Genomic DNA, 23210 nt, shown 5'->3' with positions numbered 1-23210 from the left:
CCACATACACATGAACCTTCGTGCAATTTATCACCCAAATTGCGTAAAAGATATTATTGGGTAAAAAAGTGTGACCAAAGCAAAAAGTTACACGCTCCACACCTCCTAAAAATAAAAAGATCAACATGTGCAGAATCCATACATACCACTTAAGCCTAAATGTACATGTACAGATCTTCATAAAATCATCAAAACAGGAAAGATAAAAAAAAAAATATAGTTTGACACAGGAAATTCTAACAAAAAAAGTAAGCGCACCCCAAAGCCCTGCGTTTTTCACCAGTCTTTGATCCCCCCCCCCCCTGCGCTGCTGGAGGATGCACATGATTTATAAAGATGCATGTCCCTTGTCATAAATTAGGCTACTTTCACACTAGCGGCAGCCTTCTCCGGCAGGCTGTTCCGTCGGGTGAACACCCTGTCGGATCAGTCCTGCCGCTAGTGACCATGTGCCCCCGGACTGCCGCCCCATCCCTATTGACTATAATGGGGGCGGGGGCGGAGTTCCGTCAGCGCACGGCGGGAGGCTGCCGGAAAAAATTTCAGACATGTCGTAGTTTTATTTCGGCAGCCTCTCGCCGTGCCTCCGCCCCCATTATAGACAATGGGGACGGAGCGGCAGTGCGGGGGCACACGTTCACTAGCGGCAGGATGGATCAGACAGGCTGTGGATCAGACAGGCTGTTCACCCGACGGAACAGTCTACCAGAGGTCCGTGCCACTAGTGTGAAAGTAGCCTTAGGCACATCTACGGCAGAGACCTGTGGCCCTCCAGCTGTTGCAGAACTACAAATCCCAGCATGCCCGGACAGCCTACAGCTATCAGGGCATATTGTCAGTTGTAGTTTTTCAACTGCTGGAGAGTCCATCTTAACACAATAGGATATCTGCATGAGCCAGTCACCAGCTGATATCTGTAGTACTTCTGAGTGCATGGGGTGTGGATATCTGACGATGGATGAGGTTCAGAAGAATGATGCTGAAGGGGATGGAGGGCGGTGAATGGAGAAGGGTTAGATCAGGGAATATAATAGGCTAACCTACAAAGATGAGTTTTTAAGGAACGCCTAAAACTGTAGATGTTATGAATTAACCTAATTGCCAGGCTTAGGGTGTTCCAGAGAACTGGTGCAGCTCAGGAGAAGTCTTGGAGACGGGAGTGAGAGGTTCAGATTATGGTGGATTCTAGTTGTAAGTCATTGGCTGAACGGAGAGCACGGGTCGATGGTAGACAGAAGTGAGGGAAGACATGTAAGGGGTGCAGCAATGTGGAGAGCTTTGTGGGCGAGAACGAGCAGCTTAAATTGAATCCTGTACTGCATGGGCAACCAGTGCAATGACTGGCACCGGGCGGATTAATCAAAGTAGTGGTTAGTTAGATAGAGGAGCATGGCTGCCGCATTCAGGATGGATTGGAAAGAAGAGTCTGGTGAGGGGGAAACAAATAAGTAACGAGTCACAGTAATCAAGACGGGAGCAGATCAGGTCAATAATGAGAGTTTTTGTTGTTTCCACAGTAAGAAAAGGAGCAGATTCGATGTTTTTGAGGTGTGGGCGGCATGAGTGGTCAAGTGATTAAATATAGGGGGTTGTCAGGACCATGACTTGGACTCAGGATGGAAGCCTAAAGGGTCACCCAGATTTTTACATCAACCTACCACTCTACACACATGCATGTCAAACATGGAGGGGTTACAGATAGCACATGGTGCGTTCTTTAATTACCAAATCTTGCAGATCCCTGATTGAGGAGACGTTCACACAGGTGATGCCGGTGGACGGCCTCATTTCCATCCTGAGGAGCACACGGCCAAGTTATAAATTAGGTCCAGTTTTTCTTTGATGAATCTTCATCTGAATAATTTTTGATACATGACCCCCTACTGCAGGTCATGGTATCCTCTATCTCACCTTTCAAATGGCTCCGCAGACATCTCAAATGCTCTGATAAGACTTATGATGGGTAATATATTTGGTGAGTGAAGTTGTTCTGCTCCTCTTATTTTGTTTAGACAGACCCTATAATAAAGGGCCCTTTACACAGGTCGAGAAGCCAAAAGATAATCGCTAATGAGTGTTCATAGGAAGGCCCATAGCGATTATCTGGAGGATAAATGTGCTGCTGATTACACGATGAACGAGCAATCGCTCCTCCCCAAAATCTTGAGGAGATCGCTGCATGTAAATGTGAGAAGCAGATTGTCTGAAAGGTACGATTCCTTCCCATCAAGCTGCTGTTCTGTGTAAAGAGACCTTAAAGCATCAATGATTTTATGGCCAGCCACGGGAATGTCAGGGGGGGTTCTCCTACTCGGATATCTACAAATTATTTTGCCATCTATACCACCACAGGAGTGAAGGACATACCAGTGTCAATCATAACACAGAGACAGCGGGCATGCTGCCTAGGCATGATGATAGTGCCACAGACTGAGCTGGAGATATCAGGTGTAGATAGGTTAGTAGATGGAGAAAACACAAGTAGCTCAGTTTTCGAAGTATTCAGTTTCAGATAGAGAGAGGACAAGATGTTGGAGACGGCGAAGAGACACTGGTGGTATGTGGTACAGCAGGGGTGATGTCAGGGGATGAAGGGTATAGTTGTGTCTCATCAGCATAGAGATGGTACTGAAACCAAATCTGCTGATAGCGGCCGTGCAGAGAGAAAAGAGGAAAGGACCTAGAACTCAACCCTGAGGAACCCCAACAGCAAGAAGAGGAGGAGGTAGAGCCAGAGAATGATGCACTGACCGAGCGGCCAGAAATGTAGCAAGAAAACCAAGAAAGAACATTGTCCTTGAGGCCGACAGATTGGAGCATAGAGAGGAGGAGATGGTAGTCTACAGTCTCTAAAGAGAACCTGTCACCACAAAATACCGTATTTTTGGCTTTATCAGACACACTCCCTCCCCCCCCCCCCAAAAGTGGGGGGGGGGGGGGAAGATGGCCGTGTGTCTTATAAAGCGAATATTAGTGAGCACTTCCATATGGAAGTCCTCACTAGTATCCATTGGGAGTGGAGAGCAAAGAGCAGCAAGCGCTTGTAATACTCACCCTCCCGGTCTTTATTCCTGGGGCCGGCGCTGCACTGTCCTGACTGTGTACAGCGTCAGATGACAGAGCAGCGCGACTTCTGCTGGCGGTGCAGAGGAGCCGCGACGTAGGACAGGGGAGAGAAGTTTTTTTATTTTAATCTGAGGTCTGATGGGGTTCTGACATGAAGGGCTGATCTGATGTCCTGATATAAGGTCTGATGAAAAAAAAATAATCTTATTTTCCTCCTCCTTTTAAACCCGGGGTGCATCTTATTAATCTGAGAAAATTGATACATAGTTTTGTCCAAGCGAGATGTCTTTGCCTTTGCCCTGCATTTCATGATAGTGTTAGGGTGGGTTCACACTAGCGTTAGAGATTCCGTTATCGCTTTTAGTTATAACATGGTTATAAACGGAAAATAAAGGAATGCCCAGACAGAATGCAAAATGGAAGCCTTTAAAAGGCATTCCTTTTGCTTTCCTTCCTAATAGAAGTCTATGGGAAAGACTAACGGATCCGTCTGAGTCCCGTTATGCAAGATGGAAAACGAAGTCCAGTCGACGAGACTTTGTTTTCAGTCTTGCATAACGGGACCCAGACGGATCAGTTTTGATTCCCATAGACTTCTATTACACTGGGTTCAGACCTGAGCGTATTTGATATGCGCGTTTAACGTGCGTTTTTGTGCGCGTTTTTGTCCATAGTCAACGCTCGTATTACGCGCGTTTGTGTGATTGACAGCAGTGTCCTATGGCCGCAAACGCGCGACAAAACGCCCCAAAGAAGCTCAAGAACTTGTTTATGCGTCGGGCGTTTTTAAGCGCGTTCGAACGCGCTGTAAAACGCGAAAATGTGAACCAGTCCCATAGGGAAGCATTGGTTATGCGTTTTACAGCACGTTCGAACGCGCTGTAAAACGCGCAAGTGTGAACTTAGGGTTAGGGCAGAAAGAAAACGGAATGCCTTTTAAAGGCTTCCGTTTTGCATTCCGTCATAATACAAGTCTATAGGCAGAAGAACGGATCCGTCCTTCCGTCTTAGGGATTACGCTATTTTCCGTTATAACCATGTTATTACGGAAAGCCATAACGGAATCTCTAACACTAGTGTGAACCCACCCTTACTCTGACCATAAGCTTAAAATACAGCTATTGCCCGGGGTGGAGGGGTTAACTATATCCACAGTGTTTCATCTACTGAGTTCCTGCCTGTAAGCTCAGTTCCAGGGCAGGGTCTGTTGTGACCTACCCAGGAACCTGTATAGGATATAACTCTGCGTGCCTGTGTAGCAAGTAATTTTCGGTTCCTCCAATCAGTTGACTAATTGCTATATAACACGGTGCTACAGAAGAGATAAAACGTCCGCAGCATTGAATGCATTATTGATGGCTTCTCTACAGTGTAGTTAGTAGGCCTAGTGTCAGCAGACAGGAAAGCAGCAAGCAAACCTATGAAGGCAGCAATGCGCTGGCCAATATCCCCCTCTGAAGATCACTGCGGTATTTTCTCACATTTGCATAATGTTAAAAAAAAGCGTTGATTAAGCAAAAAGATACTTAAATGAAATTTATAGCTGGAGATGAAATCGCTAATGAAGGATAAAATCAGCGTGTGTGCCTTAATGAAACATGTTTCGGCACAAGGAAACGGAAAATAGCAGTACACTAAGTGGGAACTTCATCTTACATCTGTGAAAAACACAATCTGCCATTTAATTACTGATAGAAAGTGAAAGGACTGAGTGGAAAGCGATCACGAGCACATTATTAAACTACAAGCAAACAGATCCTTAGCGTATAAACTTAAAGGGGTCGCACAGGATCAGAAAAACATGGCAGCTTTCTTCCAGGAACAGCACCACACCAGTCCATGGGTTGAGTCTGATACTGCAGATCAGCTCCACAGAAGTGAAAGGGGCTGAGCAGCAATACTACGCACAACCTGTGGACATGTGTGGCACATTTTATTTTTTTTTTTAAAGAAAGCAGCTATGGTTTCATGATCCTGGACAATCTTTAAAGCATACCTTAGTTTTCAAAAAAAAGTTTGCACAATGGTTGTGCTTCTTAGTACAATTATAACTGCAAAGGAACAATTATTTTCGGGCTTCCCTGATTTATTTTTTTCAGCCATATTATTTCATGTTTCAGCTGCACAGCTAGATGCATTTCACTTAGAAGCAGGGGGCGACCCACTTCTGCCAGCACTGTACTACTGTGACCTTCATCCCCTTACTTCCCACAATGTTTGCTTTCAGCTCTGGAGCTCACAGAACAGATAATGAGGGATAAATCACACTTACAGAAATGCAGGAGGGTACTGTCATATTTAGAAGCTCACAATCTCGCCTAGCTCTGACATGCCCCCACTTTCTCTCAGTCTTCAGAGTCTCCGTTAGGGACGATCTTGTCTGATATCTGTTAAAGGGGTATTCTCACTTTATAAGGTTATTGTATATAGCTAGAACACGCAATAGCCTTAGGCCTCATGCACACTCTGCCTCCGTTCCGTTTTTTTTGCGGATAGGATGGGGACCCATTCATTTCAAAGGGTCAGCAAAAAAATGCTGATAGTTCATCCGTTTGTGTTCCGCGTCCGTTGTCCGTGTTTCACATTTGTGGACAAGGATAGGCATTTATTACAAGGAATCCGTGAAAAAAAAAAAAAAAAAAGAGATCCTCCAAAAAAAAAAAAACGGATGCCGCATCCTGTTTTTTTTGCGGTCGTGTGCATGAGGCCTTAGGCTATGTTCACACAAGGGAATTTTCATGCAGCGCTGGAATCTGAATCCCATGAATGTGAATGAGGTTGCCCTATACTCATTTGCATACAAAAAATAAAATAAAAAAATCTCTGCAAATATTTCCATCATTTTACCAAAAAAAAAATAATTTAAATAAAAAAAAATTGTGGCATGTCACTTAGTGTCAGGCGAAAAAAAAAAACAGGAGGATTAGTCCCCATTACATGACAATGGGGCCAATATTTGTGTGGATCCGCAGCAGTGCAAACTACAAATTGTGGCACATCCACAGCAGAAATCTGATAGTCAGCCTGTATTTTTGATCCGCATATTTTGTGGATCCAACGAGGAAGTCCATTTTGTGGACAAGGACAAGACATTTCTATTGACAAGAAAAACAAAATGGGAGCCATGGTTTGAGGACCACTAAAAACCCCCACAATCTGAATGAAGGGGCAGACACATTGTACACAGTCGTGCCCTGTAGTTCCCTGCATGGCCACATGGCTAGGAGCTCCAGTGTGCAAGGAAAGTGTAGAAGATGCAGAGCAAAACTAGCCCCAGAGGGTGGACCCCAACTATCAAACTGATGGCATACCCAAGAAAAAGTGCCTTTATTTTATAAGTTGGGAATACCCCTTTAAAGGGAACTTGGCATCGGGATTTAGGCGCCCAAAGGCTCAACAAACTTTTATTCTTCTTAGCGATTTAACACAAGTCAGAAAAAGCACTATGACTGCATTAATGCACTAAGTTTTAGGAGTCATGGGGGAGGAGCTGCACTTTGGAAGAGTCACGCAGGCCGGATCATGATCATGTTTTCATCATTAGTGGAAGTCCCAGCAGTTGGACACCCATGGATTTAGCAGCGACTCCCTATGCTGTGGATGGGGACTTCTTGTAACCACAATACCCTTTTAAAGTGGGACTTCAAGTTCACACTTCACAATGACTGGGAGCGACGGTGATGTCAGCCTGTGATTGGCTGAGCGGCCCTTTACTGACATTTCTAGCGTCTCAAGCTGGGATCAGAAGGTGAAGAGATTCCAGGAGCGGAGCAACGTTGCAGTAGTGGAATATCGGTGGAGGAAAGGACTTTTTTTTTTTACTACAATGGGTCCATGGTCCGCATTTTGCAGACAAGTATAGGACATGGACATGTTGTCATCTGTTCTTTCCACATCCTTAAGTCCGTTCCAATATAAATGTCGGCAAAATGCACACCACGGACCCCCCAAAAAAATACAGCACATGTGGTCGTGTGCATGAGGCCTCAGTCTGTGTTTTACTACAGTCATGGCCTTACAGAAACATCAGGCAGAAATTTGGATATAAAACGAAGGTTCACATAAACCCAGGTAGGTCTCTTCTTCTTGTCAGAAGACAAGATCATTTCTCTACAGCCACCGCCCGACCACCCGCCTCAGTCTTTCTACAAGGATATGGGAAAATGACCACTTCAGCAAAGAATAATGAAGCTCTGACCTTCAATTGGAAAAGGTCAAAGAAAATCTATTTTCAAACTTGGGTCGATACGAAGAGACTTAATTGGAATCCATGGACACCATCTGATTGCTGCAAGACGGCACACTGCTCTGCAGCGGTACATGTCTGCAACGTACATTTGTATCACTTCTAAGGAGGTGTTTGGTTGGATCAGGAGATTTTCCACTTACTTGAAATCTCTTGAAGGTTAAAGGAGAACGACCTACAAGGAGTTTACATGAATGTAGTTGGATCTGCTCACAACCATTCCCTCACTGAAGGTAAATGAAGCATCAGATCATTTATCACTTTGGTTTCATGAAGGCAGGCCGACACGTAAGGGTAGAAGTCTGAAGAATCCCACCGGGAGTCTTCACTGGGGATCTATCAAGAACCAAAGCTCTCAACCTGTTGTAGTGTGTACCACAGAGGAGCATAAACCATGTCTCCAGGGCAGGGATCAGCAACCTCTTGCAATCCAGCTGTTCTGAAACTACAACTCCCAGAACGCTCCTTTTACTTCTGTGCGAGTTACAAGAAGAGCCGTGTACGTCTGCATGCTGGGAGTGGTAGTTTCACATCCGCTGGAGGGCCGAAGGTTGGAAGTGTCTTTGAAAGAAGCTTTTCCACTATCAGCTATCCAAAGGATCACTAGAACAGGGGATCCTCTTCAAAAGGGACATGGATGTACTAACAGCGATCTAAGGGCTCATTCACACAGCACGTATTGCGGCTCACAAAAAAAGTCCACAATATGCTGGCACCAGCCGTGTGCTTACCGCATCACGGATGCAGACGCATTCACTTGAATGGGTCCACAATCTGGAAAGCTCTGTGCAGAATGGAGGCACGGAAGCACGACGGAGTGCTTCTGTGGGGTTCCTCTCCATGCCTCCGCACCACAAAAAAAAAAATATAACATGTTCTATTTGTTTGCGGTGCGGACGGATCACGGACCCATTCAAGTTGAATGGGTCTGGATACGTCGCGGCAGCCGTAAGGATGGTGCCCGTGCATTGGGGACTACAAATTGCGACCCCCAATGCACAGAACGGCTGAACAATGGCCGTGTGAATGAGCCCTAACATTTAGCTTCTATTCTGCAGATTGGTGGCTTTAGGTTTCTTGCCGTTTTGCCATGCCTAGTTTGAGTCTTGACGACACAGCTGACCGTTTCCATGCTACTCATTATTCAGGTACCCTACGCAGAACCATTTTAGAGAGGTTGATATTGGGCAATATCTATATAGGGTTTTACTGAACAGGTTTTATAAGACCGTTAGCTCCCATTCCTCATGTAGCTCCTTTTCAGTGTGAAGCAATGTTGTCCTTCTAGTGCAGAGTGGTTGAACCTGGTGATCGAGGTGGGGTCACTGCATACTCCACAGCTGGAACGGCTTTCAGAAGTAATAAAGCTTGAGCAAATATTGCCAGCACTGTTATTTTTGGACAGACTCCCAGCTAATCCAGGATGCAAGAGAAATATCAAAAGGAAGTCTTCGTAGCGCCTGAGAATCGACACCTCACACGCCATTAGTACAGGGCGATGCCTAAGGTTCAGGGGTGTGGTGGTCTCAAGGTAAGTCTTCAATGCGACAGAAGTATATAATGTTGGTTATGAACATGCAGGCTATACCAGCCCTACAGGAGATGCCGGAGAACCAACAGATAAACTCCTGGATAGGGGAGGAGCGAACCCAAACTTTACAGGTTTAGGGTTCGGGTTGTGTAGGAATTACGTTATAATGGAATTCCTACACCACCCGAACCTATAAAGTTCGGGTTCGCTCATCTCTACTCCTGGAGGAATCGTCATGAAGTAATGCAAGGCTGCCCCCACATACAATAGATGATAGACCAAATCCAACCAAACTTAGTGGATTCAGCCAACATCTACACCATTTATTTGGTTGGCTTAAAAGAACACTCCGGTGACACCTTTACTGCATATTATACTGTACCACCTCCCTGGTGACCCGATTACCTGTATACATCGCTCAACTATCTCAGCAACTCACGCAAGAGTATGAATAGAGCGGTAGTGCTTAGGACTTCTCCATTCATAGACACAAAAATTCCCACCCACGACTGTCACACTTTGGTGTGGGAGGAAAACACCACACCGAACATAAGAGGGAAGGCGGGGGAACAGGGAATCAGGCCTGAGAACTAGGGAAGAAAGATGGACACCTCCTAGTAAAACCCTAACCAAAATCGTGACTGACTGCCAGTATGAACAGACCCCAGAGGTAGGTGTGTTCATACGCAGGAATACCTAGAGCCCTATAGGACCCTGGTACTAATGGCAGGGACGAGACTACCTGTTCCTCCAAAAGGAAGGATGAACAGGAGTCTCCTTCAGGCCTAATACAAACAATAGGCAAATGCAACACACAGAACCCAAACAAAATACAAAATGGAAAGGAAAGACTTAACTTCAAAAGGGGCTATGGAAGCAACAGAAACTCCGCCGAGGTCCACACACCAGCAATCCACAACTGAAGCTATAACCCGCACAGCATTGTGGGAGAAGAAACAATAAGTAAGGAAGGTTAAATGACCACATAAGCAACACCTGAGGCAAGGGGTGCGGCCATTACAAGAAACAACACAAATGCCTATTGATCCACAGGGAAAACCTGTCAGATCAAACCACGTGTTGCCAGTCTCACTGATCTCCTGCCACCTGTCGCAGGAACGTCCGTGACAACGACATGTGGCAGCTCCAAGGACCTCACAGTTATGCCACATCTTATGGACAGGGGATAGCGTGTTCTAACTAGAATCTCTCTTTAAATCATTTCAAGCTTTAGCCCCTTGAAGGGGTTATCTGCAAATGTATTTTTTTGTGGAAATAGTGATAAATGTTGAAAATATTCCTGCCGGGAATTTGGTCCCTGGTTTAATGACGTTGCGGGCACTTCGTGGGTCATGTGCCGTACATTCACGTGATCCTAGCCCAGTTACATCTCACAATGTACGTGGGTTGCAACTGCACAGCCAGGAAGCTTCGGGCACCGACTGCTCACAGCGCCAGAGGCTGCCCGACATTGCGGGTTGTAACCAGGCCAGGATCACAAAGTGTCTGCAACCTAATTACACCGGGGAGCGCAGCACTGGCCGGGTAGGAATACTTACAACATTAGTACTGTTAGAATACTTAATCACTTAAAATACTTAATATTTAAAAATGAATGAAGAGGAACTACTAACCCCTTTTAAGGACAGCGCATTTTTCAGTTTTTTACTCCCAGCCTTTCCGACGCCATAACTTTATATTTCCGTTGGAACAATCTAATATTGCGTACAATGTAGTGGAAAAATAGAAAAAAAATCCAAATGGGGTGGAATTTGAAAAAAAAGTAAAAACTACCTGTTCCGTTCTGCCGGTCAGTATGATTACAGCAATACCACATTTATATAGTTGCTCTTACGTTTTAATGCTTAAAATAAATAAATAACGTACATTTTTTTACAGTTACAGCTATGGAGCAGTGTGAGGGCTCATTTTTTGCGGAGTGAGCTGCAGTTTTGATCCAAAGTGTGTATAACTTTTTAATCACATGAAATGGCTTCCGTGTGCTTCCTCATCTACGCAGCCGCGCAAGACAGTATATTTCCTATAGTTCGCTGCATTATGCGGACAACGGGAACAGGGAAGTCAATGGGTCCGCACAGTGGTGCTGCGTGCACACGGACGGTTCTCCGGATCCACAGTTTGTGGACTGCAAAACACTTATGGTCGTGTAACTGCGCACACAGGTTATTTTCCTCGTGTATACATACACTATGTATATATACACTATGTATATATACAGAGAGTGAGTCCAGGCACACCCTTTTAACAGGTGCAATTTGTAGAAAATTTACTTTTAATGTGTTAAAGTATTAATTGGGAGGAAGGCTGCATTAATTGGCGGAGGAATATTTTTTGGCAGCCATTTTGAAATCTGCGATATTGAATTCAGTTCAGGTTTTACCAATGAGAAGGGAAGGGTACACGTGGTACATCAGTCTCAGCTAGACTGACGTAAGTTCAAAGTGTCCTAAAGTTTTTTCCATGACGTGTTCAATGTGTCCACCATTCTGCCAGACGGACATAGTTAAACGTTTAATCCAGTCTCCGTGAAGACACTGAAGAACCGCAGGTGACACTTCTTCACAGCCCTGTAGGATTCACCATTTCAGGTGAGCCATAATGCGTATTGCACAATATGCCTGGTAGGCGTCTGGATATGGACTTCCGTTTTTTCGGTGATGCGTCGTCTCAGGTCGTTCAGATCCGGGGGGATGGGGCAGATACACGGCGTTTTTTATGTAGCCCCGCAAAAAGAAGCCTCCGGGGGTTAGATCTGGTAATTGTGAAGGCCAGCGCAACACTGGTGAATTGTTTATTCTGGTGCTGCTGATGGGACGTTCCGGTAGATTGTTTTCAGGTATCGGCGAACATTCAGCTGTAAATGAGGAGGAACACCATCCTAGTGATAGAGGAAGATCTTCCAAACGTAGTCTGTGGCATAAACCATTCTCTTACCACCTCCAGGTAGGAGTGCCAAGCGACAGTAACTGACAAAAAAAAGAAGGGACTGCAGAATTGCACAGAACACCTGTACTTTGGGTGTGTCCCTCATGTGCTCGATAAGGGCATGCAAGTTCTCTGAGCCCAAGATTCTAACATTGTGGCCGTTGACCTTCCCAGTGAGGTGAGGAGTCACCAGATCACATCAGCCTCTCAGCCAATTCCTCCTTTTCCAATCCGCTCTGCAAGTCAGTGCACAAGTCACAGCGTTTGTTTGTCGTCTGGTTGCAGCTCCTGAAGAATTTGTAATCTGCATGACTTACAGCGCAGACGACTTCATAAGATCCGCCATACCGTGGTCTGTGTCTCTTGTAGTTCCATACTATTAAAAATATTGAGCTGTTCAGTCACAAAGGGTTTACTGTTTTTCTAAGGGCTCATGCACACGAACGTATTTTCTTTCCGTGTCCGTTCCGGGTCCGTAAAAAAAAAAAAAAAGGGAAGTTACTCAGTGTGCATTCCGTTTCTGTGAAAAAAAATAGAACATGTCCTATTATTGTCCACATTACGGACAAGGATAGGACTGTTCTATTAGGGGCCAGTCGTTCCGTTCTGCAAAATACAGAATGCACACAGATGTCATCCGTATTTTTTGCGGATCCTTTTTTTGTGGACAACAAAATACATAGTCGTGTGCATGAGACCTTACTGTGTCACTGGTACCTTCACTTAAACTTTGTGCCGGTCATCTAATTACTCTTATTTCTAAGGCCTCTTTCAGACGGGCGTTGCGGGAAAAGGTGCGGGTACGTTGCGGGAACATGTGTGATTTTTCAGCGCGAGTGCAAAACATTGTAATGCGTTTTGCACGCGCGTGAGAAAAATCGCGCATGTTTGGTACCCGAACGTCACTCAGGTCATCACATGGTCCATCACCATGGTAAAAGATCATGTGATTGATCATGTGATGACCGGAGTGACGTCACCACAGGTCCTGTTCCTGCACACAGCAAAGAAAGAAGACAGAAGCGATGCCGGCTGTGCGATCAAGTGGATTAAGGCGAGTTAAATAATTTTTTATTTTATTTTTAACCCCTCCAGCGCTATTTTACTATGCATTCTGTATTGAGAATGCAATTATTTTCCCTTATAACCATGTTATAAGGGAAAATAATAATGATCAGGTCTCCATCCCGATCGTCTCCTAGCAACCGTGCGTGAAAATCGCACCGCATCCGCACTTGCTTGCGATTTTCACGCAACCCTATTAATTTCTATGGGGCCTGCGTTACGTGAAAAAAACGCACAAAATAGAGCATGCTGCGATTTTCACGCAACGCACAAGTGATGCGTGAAAATCATCGCTCATGTGAACGGCCCCATAGAAATGAATGGGTCCGGATTCAGAGCGGGTGCAACGCGTTCAACTCACGCATCGCATCCGCGCGGAATACTCACCTGTGTGAAAGGGGCCTAAGGCGCGTTTTGTGCGGATCAGTCATGTATCTGCACAAACGCTTCCATTCAGATAATACAACTGCATGCATCCGTTCAGAACGGATGCGTTTGTATTATCTCTAACATAGCCAAGACGGATCCGTCTTGAACACCATTGAAAGTCAATGGAGGACGGATCCGTTTTCTATTGTGCCAGATTGTGTCAGTGAAAACGGATCCTTCCCCATTGACTTACATTGTGTGCCAGGACGGATCCATTTGCCTACGCATCGTTAGGCGGACACCAAAGCGCTGCAAGCAGCGTTTTGGTGTCCGCCTCCAAAGCGGAATGGAGATGGCAAACTGATGCATTCTGAGCGGATCCTTTTCCATTCAGAATGCATTAGAATGCAAACTGAACGGATCTCAGAAACTGAAAGCCAAAACGCCAGTGTGAAAGTAGACTAAACTACTGAGAGGTCATAAGCACTATTTTAAGCCACATTCTTATCAATAAGATAAGGATTGACCTTTAATGAGTGTTTATGATGTGAGAGAGCAGAGAAAGAGTCATCTTCTTCTCCTAACAGAAAGGACAAACAATCCGCAGGCAGCTAGTAGAGCATCTCAGCTCTGTACAGAAAAAAGGATTCCAAAGTGTTAATAAAGACCAATTGAAAAAAGGATTTTTAGCTCAAAATTAAAAGTATAACACAATAATAAAAAATAGCCACCAAAGGTGTTTGTACATAGCCTGATCATAGCCTCATTCACACATCAGTGTTTTGGTCAGTGATTTCCATTAGTGATTGTGAGCCAAAACCAGGACTGGAGCCTCCACAGACATAAGGTATAAGGAAAGATCTGCTCCTGTTCTGTGTTTAGAGCCACTCCAGGTTTTAGCTCGGAAATCACTGACCGAACACTGACGTGTGAATGAGGCATTATTCTGAAAATTCACAAGAGACCCAACTCTTGCAAATTCCAACATGTAAAAAGCCTTTTCTTGCTGCCAGGTCGCTATCTTCTACCTGACCCTTTGCGTACAGGTTTATAGTAACCTAACAAAAATGGTCTAAAAGAAAACGGACTTTCACAGCACAGTTTTCATAGCAACCAATCACAGCTTACATTTTTTTACTTTAACCACAGGCCTTTACTACAGGCTCCGTCCTCTCCAAGTCACCCAGTATATTACAGCGCTGAAGTTCTTATACTCCCAATCCTAAGCATTGGTTTACATACTGTTTTTAATCAGTATGTAAACCAGTATAAAAGAGCCCAAGGGGCGGTACCTATAAGCATCGGCGCCCAGACACGCCTTCCCAAACCGAGCCCGGCTCCTCCCCTCTAGGCGACGCATACATCTCATGTCACGTCCATAGTGCGCAGCAATCACGCCATGCCTTTGGCACATAAATAAGAGAGATAGGACAAAAAAGAATTAGTCGTCCAGGACATGGGCACAACTACCAGCTTTCCCATTATCCCAGGTGTTCCCACCTTATAAACTGATGGCATATCACTAGACTATGCCACCGCTTTATGATCAGTGGGGGTCCAACTTCTAAGGACTACCATCTTAAAAACTGCGTACAACATGGTGCACTTTTTTGTGTATAGAAAGCTAGTGTAGACAGAGTCTGCGCCCGTAGCCTGATGTATACCAGCTCCCAGCATATGCGGTACGGTTTCCACAGATTGCACTTTACTATGCAGAAGGCTGCCGCTAAAAATAAAAAAAACATTTTATTTTTCGTTTGATTGTCGTTTTGTTTTCTTACAATGGACCCTATGGGCGACTGTACGGCACCCAGCAACGGCCTCCATCTGATGTATACGTGCAGCGGCAGGTTAACGGCCCTATTACACCTACAGATTCTGCTGGCATTGTCGGGAGGGAAGCGTTCCTTCCGAGCAGTCGCCTGCTCACTAGCGGAGGAGACGGCTGCTATTACATGCAGCAATCTCCTCAGTATGGGGATGAGGGATCGGTGATCGCTATGCCATCGCTCATCCCCATACTGAATCAATGTTTGCCGGCAGCAGAGCGCTGATTACATGGCACGATCTGCCGCCGACAAACGATTTTTAAACATGTTGAAAGACACCAATTACTCATTTGCTTGTTCATCAGGTAATCGGCAGTATTACACTGCCTGATCATCGCTAACAAGCGTTCATACGAATGTTTGTTAGCGATGATCTTAGCAATTATCTGCAGGTGTAAAAGGGCCTTTACAGGCAATGCCAACAAAGCCCAATAGCATAGTTTTATTTGATATACCCAGTTTTTTTTGCTGCATACTAACATATGGCAGCAGACTAGATGTATGCCCCCCACCAAATCACTATAAAGAATCACGGAAAGAATACACTGAACTTGAGACATCATATATAATATGATATATTTCAAGCCCTCACAGAAGATTCAGCAGTCGGAGGATGCTCCCAATACTCGGCTATATACCCATACACCCAATTAACATTTTTAAGAGTGAAGCAGTTTTTTTTATTTTTATATATTCTTCATATGTGAAAACCACATGGCCAAAAACTGCACTGCATAACTGGGACAAACACATATGGTTCTGCTGCACAGTAATTGTTTTGTGGCACAATAGTGCAATGTATGAACTCGCCCTAAAGCTGCTTTCACACGCCCATGCGTGGTCCATGAGATGCGGTCCATATGACAGGTGCATTTCCCGGACTGTTGCGGCTCATCTGACCTGAACTCATTGCACCACGGTGATCCATGATGCTGGACTATCCAACTGGACGGCGGGTCCACTGTCCTGTACTCACAGCATAGTTCGAGTACTTCGGAGCGGCGGTCAGGGCTGGAAATAACAGCACCACAGATCACTATGAGGCGGTGAGTTCGGCTCACATGAGCAGCGTTCGTTCCAGGAAATGCGCTCATCACATGGACCACATTTCGCAGACCACACACAGCTGTGTCACAGCAGCCTAAAGGTCATTTTACATGTGCTGATGATCAGGCAGATTGTCGAGAAGGAAGCAGACACAACTGATGAATGTCACATCATCAGCGGAGATGGCGGCTGTATGCAGAGGTCGCACTACGTTTTTTGCAGAAGAGTAGAAATATTTCTCTGACCATTTGAGTATTTTTACCCAAGACGGAGTACGAAAGTTGCGGTAATTCAAATACATAATACGTAGGCCTACACTTGTTCAAATCTGCGTTGGAGGCTGCGTTTGGAGCCTATGATGTAGATTCTGTCGACAGACCAGACAAAAAAGCCTTGTATGCAGCACTTGTGTCTGTATGGATCACTAGTGGGGTGATAGGAGGAGGAGGGCGCAGGGTCACTAGTGGGGTGGGAGGAGGAGGAGGAGGAGGAGAGGGGAGCAGGGTCACTAGTGGGGTGATAGGAGGAGGGGGGAGCAGGGTCACTAGTGGGGTGATAGGATGAGGAGGAGGGGGGGGGAGCAGGGTTACCAGTCACATGAGTCCGCGGCTCTTTACCTCTCCAGCGGCCCTGTCACCTTTCCCTTGCGGCCCGCTCTCCTTACAGCCACCCCTGGAGCCGGCCCCTCCTCCTTACAGCTCCCGCTGGCTTCCCGTGCTGCCGGACCAGTATAGCTCCGATGCGCGCATATACCAACCAATGACCAAGCTCCTTGCTGTAAGGAGCTTTGTTATTGGTTATTTCCGGCACAGACAGCATTGCTGCGCTGCCCGCACTGTTCACAGCGCTCACTGCACTGATGAATGTGGGGGAAAAGTCTAAGGCGTATTGGTACACCTTAGACTTTTTCAGGTGTTATTTCTGGCTGTATGTACATGCAGCCATCACCTCTGCAGTACGGGGACAAGCGATCGATACAGCTTGTCCCCACAGAGAACCATTAGTCCTGCGCAGTGGATCGTTGTCTAGACCGTACAATCTGCTGCACAGGAACAATAATTTTTGGTGTCGGCAGAACAACACTTTTAGGGTACGATCACATGGCCCAGGGGCTGCACAGCCATTAAGAATGCAGACAGTGTAAGTAGTGTGGTCTCGTTAGTTTAATTAGGGCTTTTACAGCTGCGCAATTCTTGATCGCAGCATGGCCACATGCCGAACGGCACAAAACCGGGCCATGTGGTTGACTGACTCCCACTGTTTTCAATGGGGATAGGGGGGGGGGGGGGGGGCTATGCAACTTCAGCAACATGAGGATAATGTGTTTTTTTTGTTTGTTTTTTGTTGCATGGTATCGAATGGTATTGAGTATTGCAATACTTTTTTTGCTATCAAAACTGAATCATAATTTTGGTATCATGACAACTCTAAGAAACCGCAGCACAGAGCAGAGGATTACTACCATATTAGGCTACATGCACACGACTGTGCTGTTTTTTGCGGTCCGCAAACCGCGGATCCGCCAAAAACGGAAGCCGCCCGTATGCCTTCCGCAATTTGCGGAACGGAACGGGCGGCCCATTGTAGAAATGCCTATTCTTGTCCGTAAAACGGACAAGAATAGGACATGCTATATTTTTTTTGTGGGGCCACGGAACAGTGCAACAGATGCGGACAGCACACGGAGTGCTGTCCGCATCTTTTGCGGCCCCATTGAAGTGAATGGGTTTGCACCCGAGCCGCAAAAATGCGGCTCAGATGCGGACCACAAAAACGGTCGTGTGCATGAGGCCTCCTTGTACATGTCATGGGCCAATTCATGCTGTGAGTTTGGATAAGGCTATATGCACACGACCGTATGAGTTTTGCGGTCCGCAAAAAAAACGGATGACGTTCCGCATGGAGTTTTTTTTTGCGGATCCATTGTAATAATGCCTATCTTTGTCCGCAAACTAGAAAAAAGATAGGACATGCACTATTTTTTTTTGCACGGCAACGGAACGGACATGTATGGCTATTTGGCAGGGATGGTTTGAAGCCCCTGGATTGGCGTCGCGGGGGCAACTTTCCGTACTAGGGAAAATGATATGAGTCTTGGGGACTCCTGTTACGGCTCCGACCTGTGACTGTGGGCAAACCCGACGTTCTGGGCTATGCAATCAATTGTGCAGCGTCACATCGTACCTGCCATGCACCGTGATGCAGTACCTTCTTTTCCGGTATTGAGTTCAGTCCTAGGGGCTCTATACCGGAAAAGAACTGATCAGTTTTATCCTAATGCATTCTGAATAGAGAGCAATCCGTTCAGGATGTCTTCAGTTCAGTCCCTCTTACATTTTTTGGCCGGAGAAAATACTGAACACTTGCTGGAATGCCGGATCCGGCATTATTTTCCATTGGAATCTATTAGTGTCAGATCCAGCATTAAAATTGCCGCATTGACGGATCCGTTCTTCCGGTCCGCGCCTGTGCAGACATTTAAAAATGTGAAAAAAATAAATACCGGATCCGTTTTTCCAGATGACAACCGGAAATACGGATCCGGTATTGCAATGCATTTGTCAGACAGATCCGCATCCAGGTCCGTCTCACAAATGCATCCATTTGCGTCCGGATTGCTGGATCAGTAAGGCAGTTCCGGCGGCGGAATCCTCTGCCACAAGTGTGAAAGTAGCCTTAATGTAATACTTTATTGTCCTTTGACTCAGATATATATGGATCAATGTACAAGAAATACTTTCTTTTTTCGCAATAAAAAATATACTTGATTTAAAAGAATAATTCTGTATAGCCACTGAGTTATTGAATAAAATGTATCTGTATAGCGCCACCTACTGTCTGTTTTTTTCCTATTTCTTTGTCATGCTCACTGAGAAGGCCGCACATGCTCAGTTTTTTCCTTCGTCTCACTCCTGAGCTGTGATAAGCAGAGCATGGACACGCCCCCTGAGCTGGGATAGGGAGAGCATGGACACGCCCCCTGAGCTGGGATAGGGAGAGCACGGACACGCCCCCTGAGCTGCAGCAGAGAGGACACTCCCCTTGAGCTGTCAGCTTGCTATAAATCTATGTAAACAATATAGTAATGGTGATTTTAGGTTAAAACATAACTTTTAATAATTCAAAATAGAATAAGTCCCTAAATGCTATAATGCTTTATCACGGCCTCTGGACACGCCGCTGTGCTCCATGAGAGGGACCGGAGCATCACCAGGTTACCCCCTCTACTCTGTCTTCACATCATTAGGCAAGTACTCAGCCCTGATACATGACTAGAGCCTTGATTAAGGGCCAAAACGTCCAAGTATCAATTGTGTCATATTCTTATCTTAACTATATATGATGTACATGCTGGTTACGGATTAAAAGTTGCCAATACTATATGTCATTATATTACACTGCTCCTCTGTGTGCCTTATATTCCCCTGATGAGTTTTTTAAAAATGAAACATGCGTGTAGGGACTAGCTACACTAGGGCACAATAGGGCCAAGTAGAAAAAGGGCAAGGTTCCGGACGGGGTCGTTCTTTTCAGAACGGGTGCTCCGTATATAGGACGCTAGGGGCGAGATAGCACCCATACATTAGGGCTGTCTAGGGACCCTCAACCCAACAACATCCCTGCCGGGCCCCCTCTGCTTTTCTTCACAGCAAAACCTTCTTGCGTTGGACATCCCCAAAGACCAGAGGACCGCGGCCATAACGGTAGGACCTACTGGTTATTTAAGGTGCCGCCGTGCACCTATTTTTGAAATTAAAGGTACCGCCGTGCACCAAGCACATTTGTATCCTGCACTTTTTCTTTATCTTTCATTATAGCATTTAGGGACTTATTCTATTTTGAATTATTAAAAGTTATGTTTTAACCTAAAATCACCATTACTATATTGTTTACATATATTCTAAATATTGGTGATCAAGTCACCAACCAAACATATAGCTCCTCCTGACCTTGCTATCAATCTAGCAGAGCAATGAATGAGGAGATCTCTGGATCCATGTGAGGTACACGGCTGGTTCTAGCTTTGTTAGAAAGAGATTGTTGTGTTCTATTTCAATTTAATTTTTTTACATTAGTCATGGGATCACCCCTTTAATTTTAAGCAATGTACAGTTGATGCAAAGTTGCATACAGGTGGCTGTGAGTGCAAAACCATGGGAGCTAGTGTCATAATCTGCACTGGGGGTTCTCTGTCATAACTATGTATGAGTTTTAGGTGCAATCTATTTTTGTGTAACTGGCAATCAGAGAAGATCTATCTGTGGCAGTGAAAGGGTTATAGTATATTGTAGAATCCCTTTCTTCCAATTTCCAAGAGGCAATACTGCAGTCAACGTGAATACCGCGGCATGTGCTATATATAATACCCGTCCGATGCTGTGGTATGGGTGCCAGGCTCTGAGAAGGTCGCTTCCTGCGAGCCTCTGCAGAGTGACGGCCATGACAAGTCCTAGGGGTTACTAGCGGCAAATAGCCCTTTCATTTTCGTTGCTGTCCTATTGCTAGTATCAACACATTTATAAGACAGCCATGACGGTCCAGCTCAGTCACCGTCTTCTCTTCCTAATCTAGCCTGGAGGAACAGACGGGGCTGCATTAAAGAGGTATGCCCAACAAAACATCCTCTGTACGGATGCCCTACATGAAAATATTTAAGGGGGTCCCCTACTCAAGAAGCCGGGGCCACGGGATGGAGTAACGGATGCGGACAGCACATGGAGTGCTATCGGCATCTTTTGCAACCCCATTGAAGAGAATGGGTCCGCACCCGAGCCGCAAAAACCGCTGCTCGGATGCGGACCAGAACAACGGTCGTGTGCATGAGGCCTAATGATGCATAACGAACACAGATTGTAACAGAAAATGAAGCCATGTTCTGCACCAGACTGATCCTCAGGAAGAAAGTCCTTTCTGCAGCAGACAGAAAAAGTGAAAGTAGGCATCGCCAGAACCACGTAACGGGAAGAAATGAAAACTGAAAGTACACCGCGCCCTCCGAGGACAGAGCTACGCCTATACTTCAGGGTCACTGTACTGCACCAGTCACCAAGGACGGAGTTTGGTTTTAGGCCTCATGTCAACTATCAGATTTTTCTTTAGCGCTTTATGCGTTTTTAAACCGGGCAGAGCACTGACCCATACAAATCAATAAGGCCCAGATCGGTTAATTTCACGGATCTGTGCACCCGATTCTTAAGTCTTATCACAGGTCCTACTCTTGTCCGGATCCGGCAATCCGGACGCAAACGGATGCATTTGTGAGACGGATCCGTCTCACAAATGCATTGCAATAGCGGATCTATCTTTCCGGTTGTCGTCTGGAAAAGATTTAATGGTCTGCGCACGCGCGGACGGAAATAACAGATCCGTTTTGCCGGCACACTTGGAGCCGGATCCGACATTAATGCTTTTTAATGGAAAATAATGCCGGATCCAGCATTCCGGCAAGTGTTCAGGATTTTTGGCCGGAGACAAAACTGCAGCATGCTGCGGTATTTTTTCCGGCCAAAAAACGTAAGAGGGACTGAACTGAAGACATCCTGAACGGATTGCTCTCCATTCAGAATGCATTAAGATAAAACTGATCAGTTTTTTTACGGTATTGAGCCCTGAGGACCGAACTGAACACCGGAAGAGAATAACGCAATTGTGAAAGTAGCCTAAGCTATGCCATCAGTGAGAGTTAGGTGCGGGTCCCAATGTCCCCCACGCTGTGCTCTCTATTCATCGCTATGTGCGTTCCAAAAATTATAAAGTCCCATAGTAGCAAATGGAGAGCGAACCACGCAAGGGCGGCCACATCTCCATTCACCTCCAGCGCTTGGCTATTTTCAGAACTCCCATAGCTTTGAATGGAGGGTGGCGGCGCATGCTCAGCTTCTCTATGTTCACTCCCAAAGGCTGGACCCGCACCTAGCTGACTGACATTCATGGCCGATTCTAGCAATTGCCACTGATTGTTTCCATAATCCCCATAGACTTGACTTGGTTTGCAGAATACTATCAGAAGACCCCCCTTCTTTTTATAGGTGGGGGTCCCTGATGTATATGACATCTATACGGATTTAGGGTTGTCCCCCAGCTTTCCACTGCCTGTGAATGACAGATGTATAAAGGAATGGACTATCCAGACATGTGATAACGTTACACACCATGGGGGAGATTTATCATGACTGGTCTAAAGGAAAACTGGCTTCGTTGCTCATTGCAACCAATCAGATTCCACCTTTCATTTTTCAGAGCTCATTTAGAAAATGAAAGGACCAATCTGATTGGTTTCTAGAGGCAACTAGTTTTCCCTCAATGACCCAGGGCTGAAGTCCGGGTGACATTTACAGGACCCTCCCCCCGCCGCCATTCACCTGTCCAGCATCTGCTGCAGAGAGACGCTGTTCAGTTCCGACATGACGTGCTCCGCTGCTCGCGGCGGTTCTCTCTCTCTCCTGACGGACAGCCCGGCCTCACACACGGCGCTCACAAGTCCATTCACAGGTCCTCCCCTCCCACGAGTGAAGAAGCAAAGTCCGCTGCTCGTCCAGCGCAGGCCGGTGGTTGTCAGGTCACCAGAGTCGTCTCTCCTGTGGCGTCATGTGATCCGCCATCCCTGCGTGCTGCGTCATGCGCAAGTGACGTAAACCGGAAGTGAGGGGACCAGGCAGGAGGCGTTGCTTCGGCAACAGCTGGAGAGGTCCTAGCCTCCACTTCATAGTGCTGGATGATGGGAGTACTCCCTGTGTGTCTACGGATGGGAGGAGTAGTTTCCCAAGGAAAAACAATCTATAAGTCGCTGAGCGATTGAGACCTTCATGGCTGTGTTCTTTTCTAAGTGACTCTTGGGTTTGTGCCATAGACTGCTGCTGTTATTTGATGGCACTAAGGGCTCGTGCACAGGAACGGATTTTCTTTCCGCTTCCGTTCTGTTTTTTTTGTTTTTTTTTTAGCAGGCCATATGCGTAACCATTCACTTCAATGTGTCCGCAAAAACAACAGAAGGTACTCCGTGTGCATTCTGTATTTCCCTTCCGCAAAAAAAGTAGTGAATGTCCTATTATTGTCCGCAAAACACGGTCCGAGTCAATGGGTCCACAAAAAATACAAAACACATCCATAT

At 45.9% G+C, this 23210-nt stretch overlaps 1 protein-coding gene across 1 annotated transcript in view; it reads right to left on the bottom strand.

Moving 5' to 3' along the window:
- The window catches only part of MARCHF5 (membrane associated ring-CH-type finger 5), a 74923-nt gene extending 52215 nt beyond the window's left edge, over nucleotides 1-22708 (bottom strand). The window contains 1 exon segment of the mRNA XM_040439072.1: nucleotides 22462-22708. Within this exon segment, the coding sequence (XP_040295006.1) occupies nucleotides 22462-22505 (44 nt within the window). The 5' untranslated portion in view covers nucleotides 22506-22708.
- Nucleotides 22709-23210: the final 502 nt, after the last annotated feature.

This window comes from Bufo bufo, chromosome 6 (assembly GCF_905171765.1).
Source record: "Bufo bufo chromosome 6, aBufBuf1.1, whole genome shotgun sequence".
Taxonomy (NCBI): Eukaryota; Metazoa; Chordata; class Amphibia; order Anura; family Bufonidae; genus Bufo; species Bufo bufo.
This window is presented reverse-complemented; position numbering and strand designations above follow the sequence as displayed.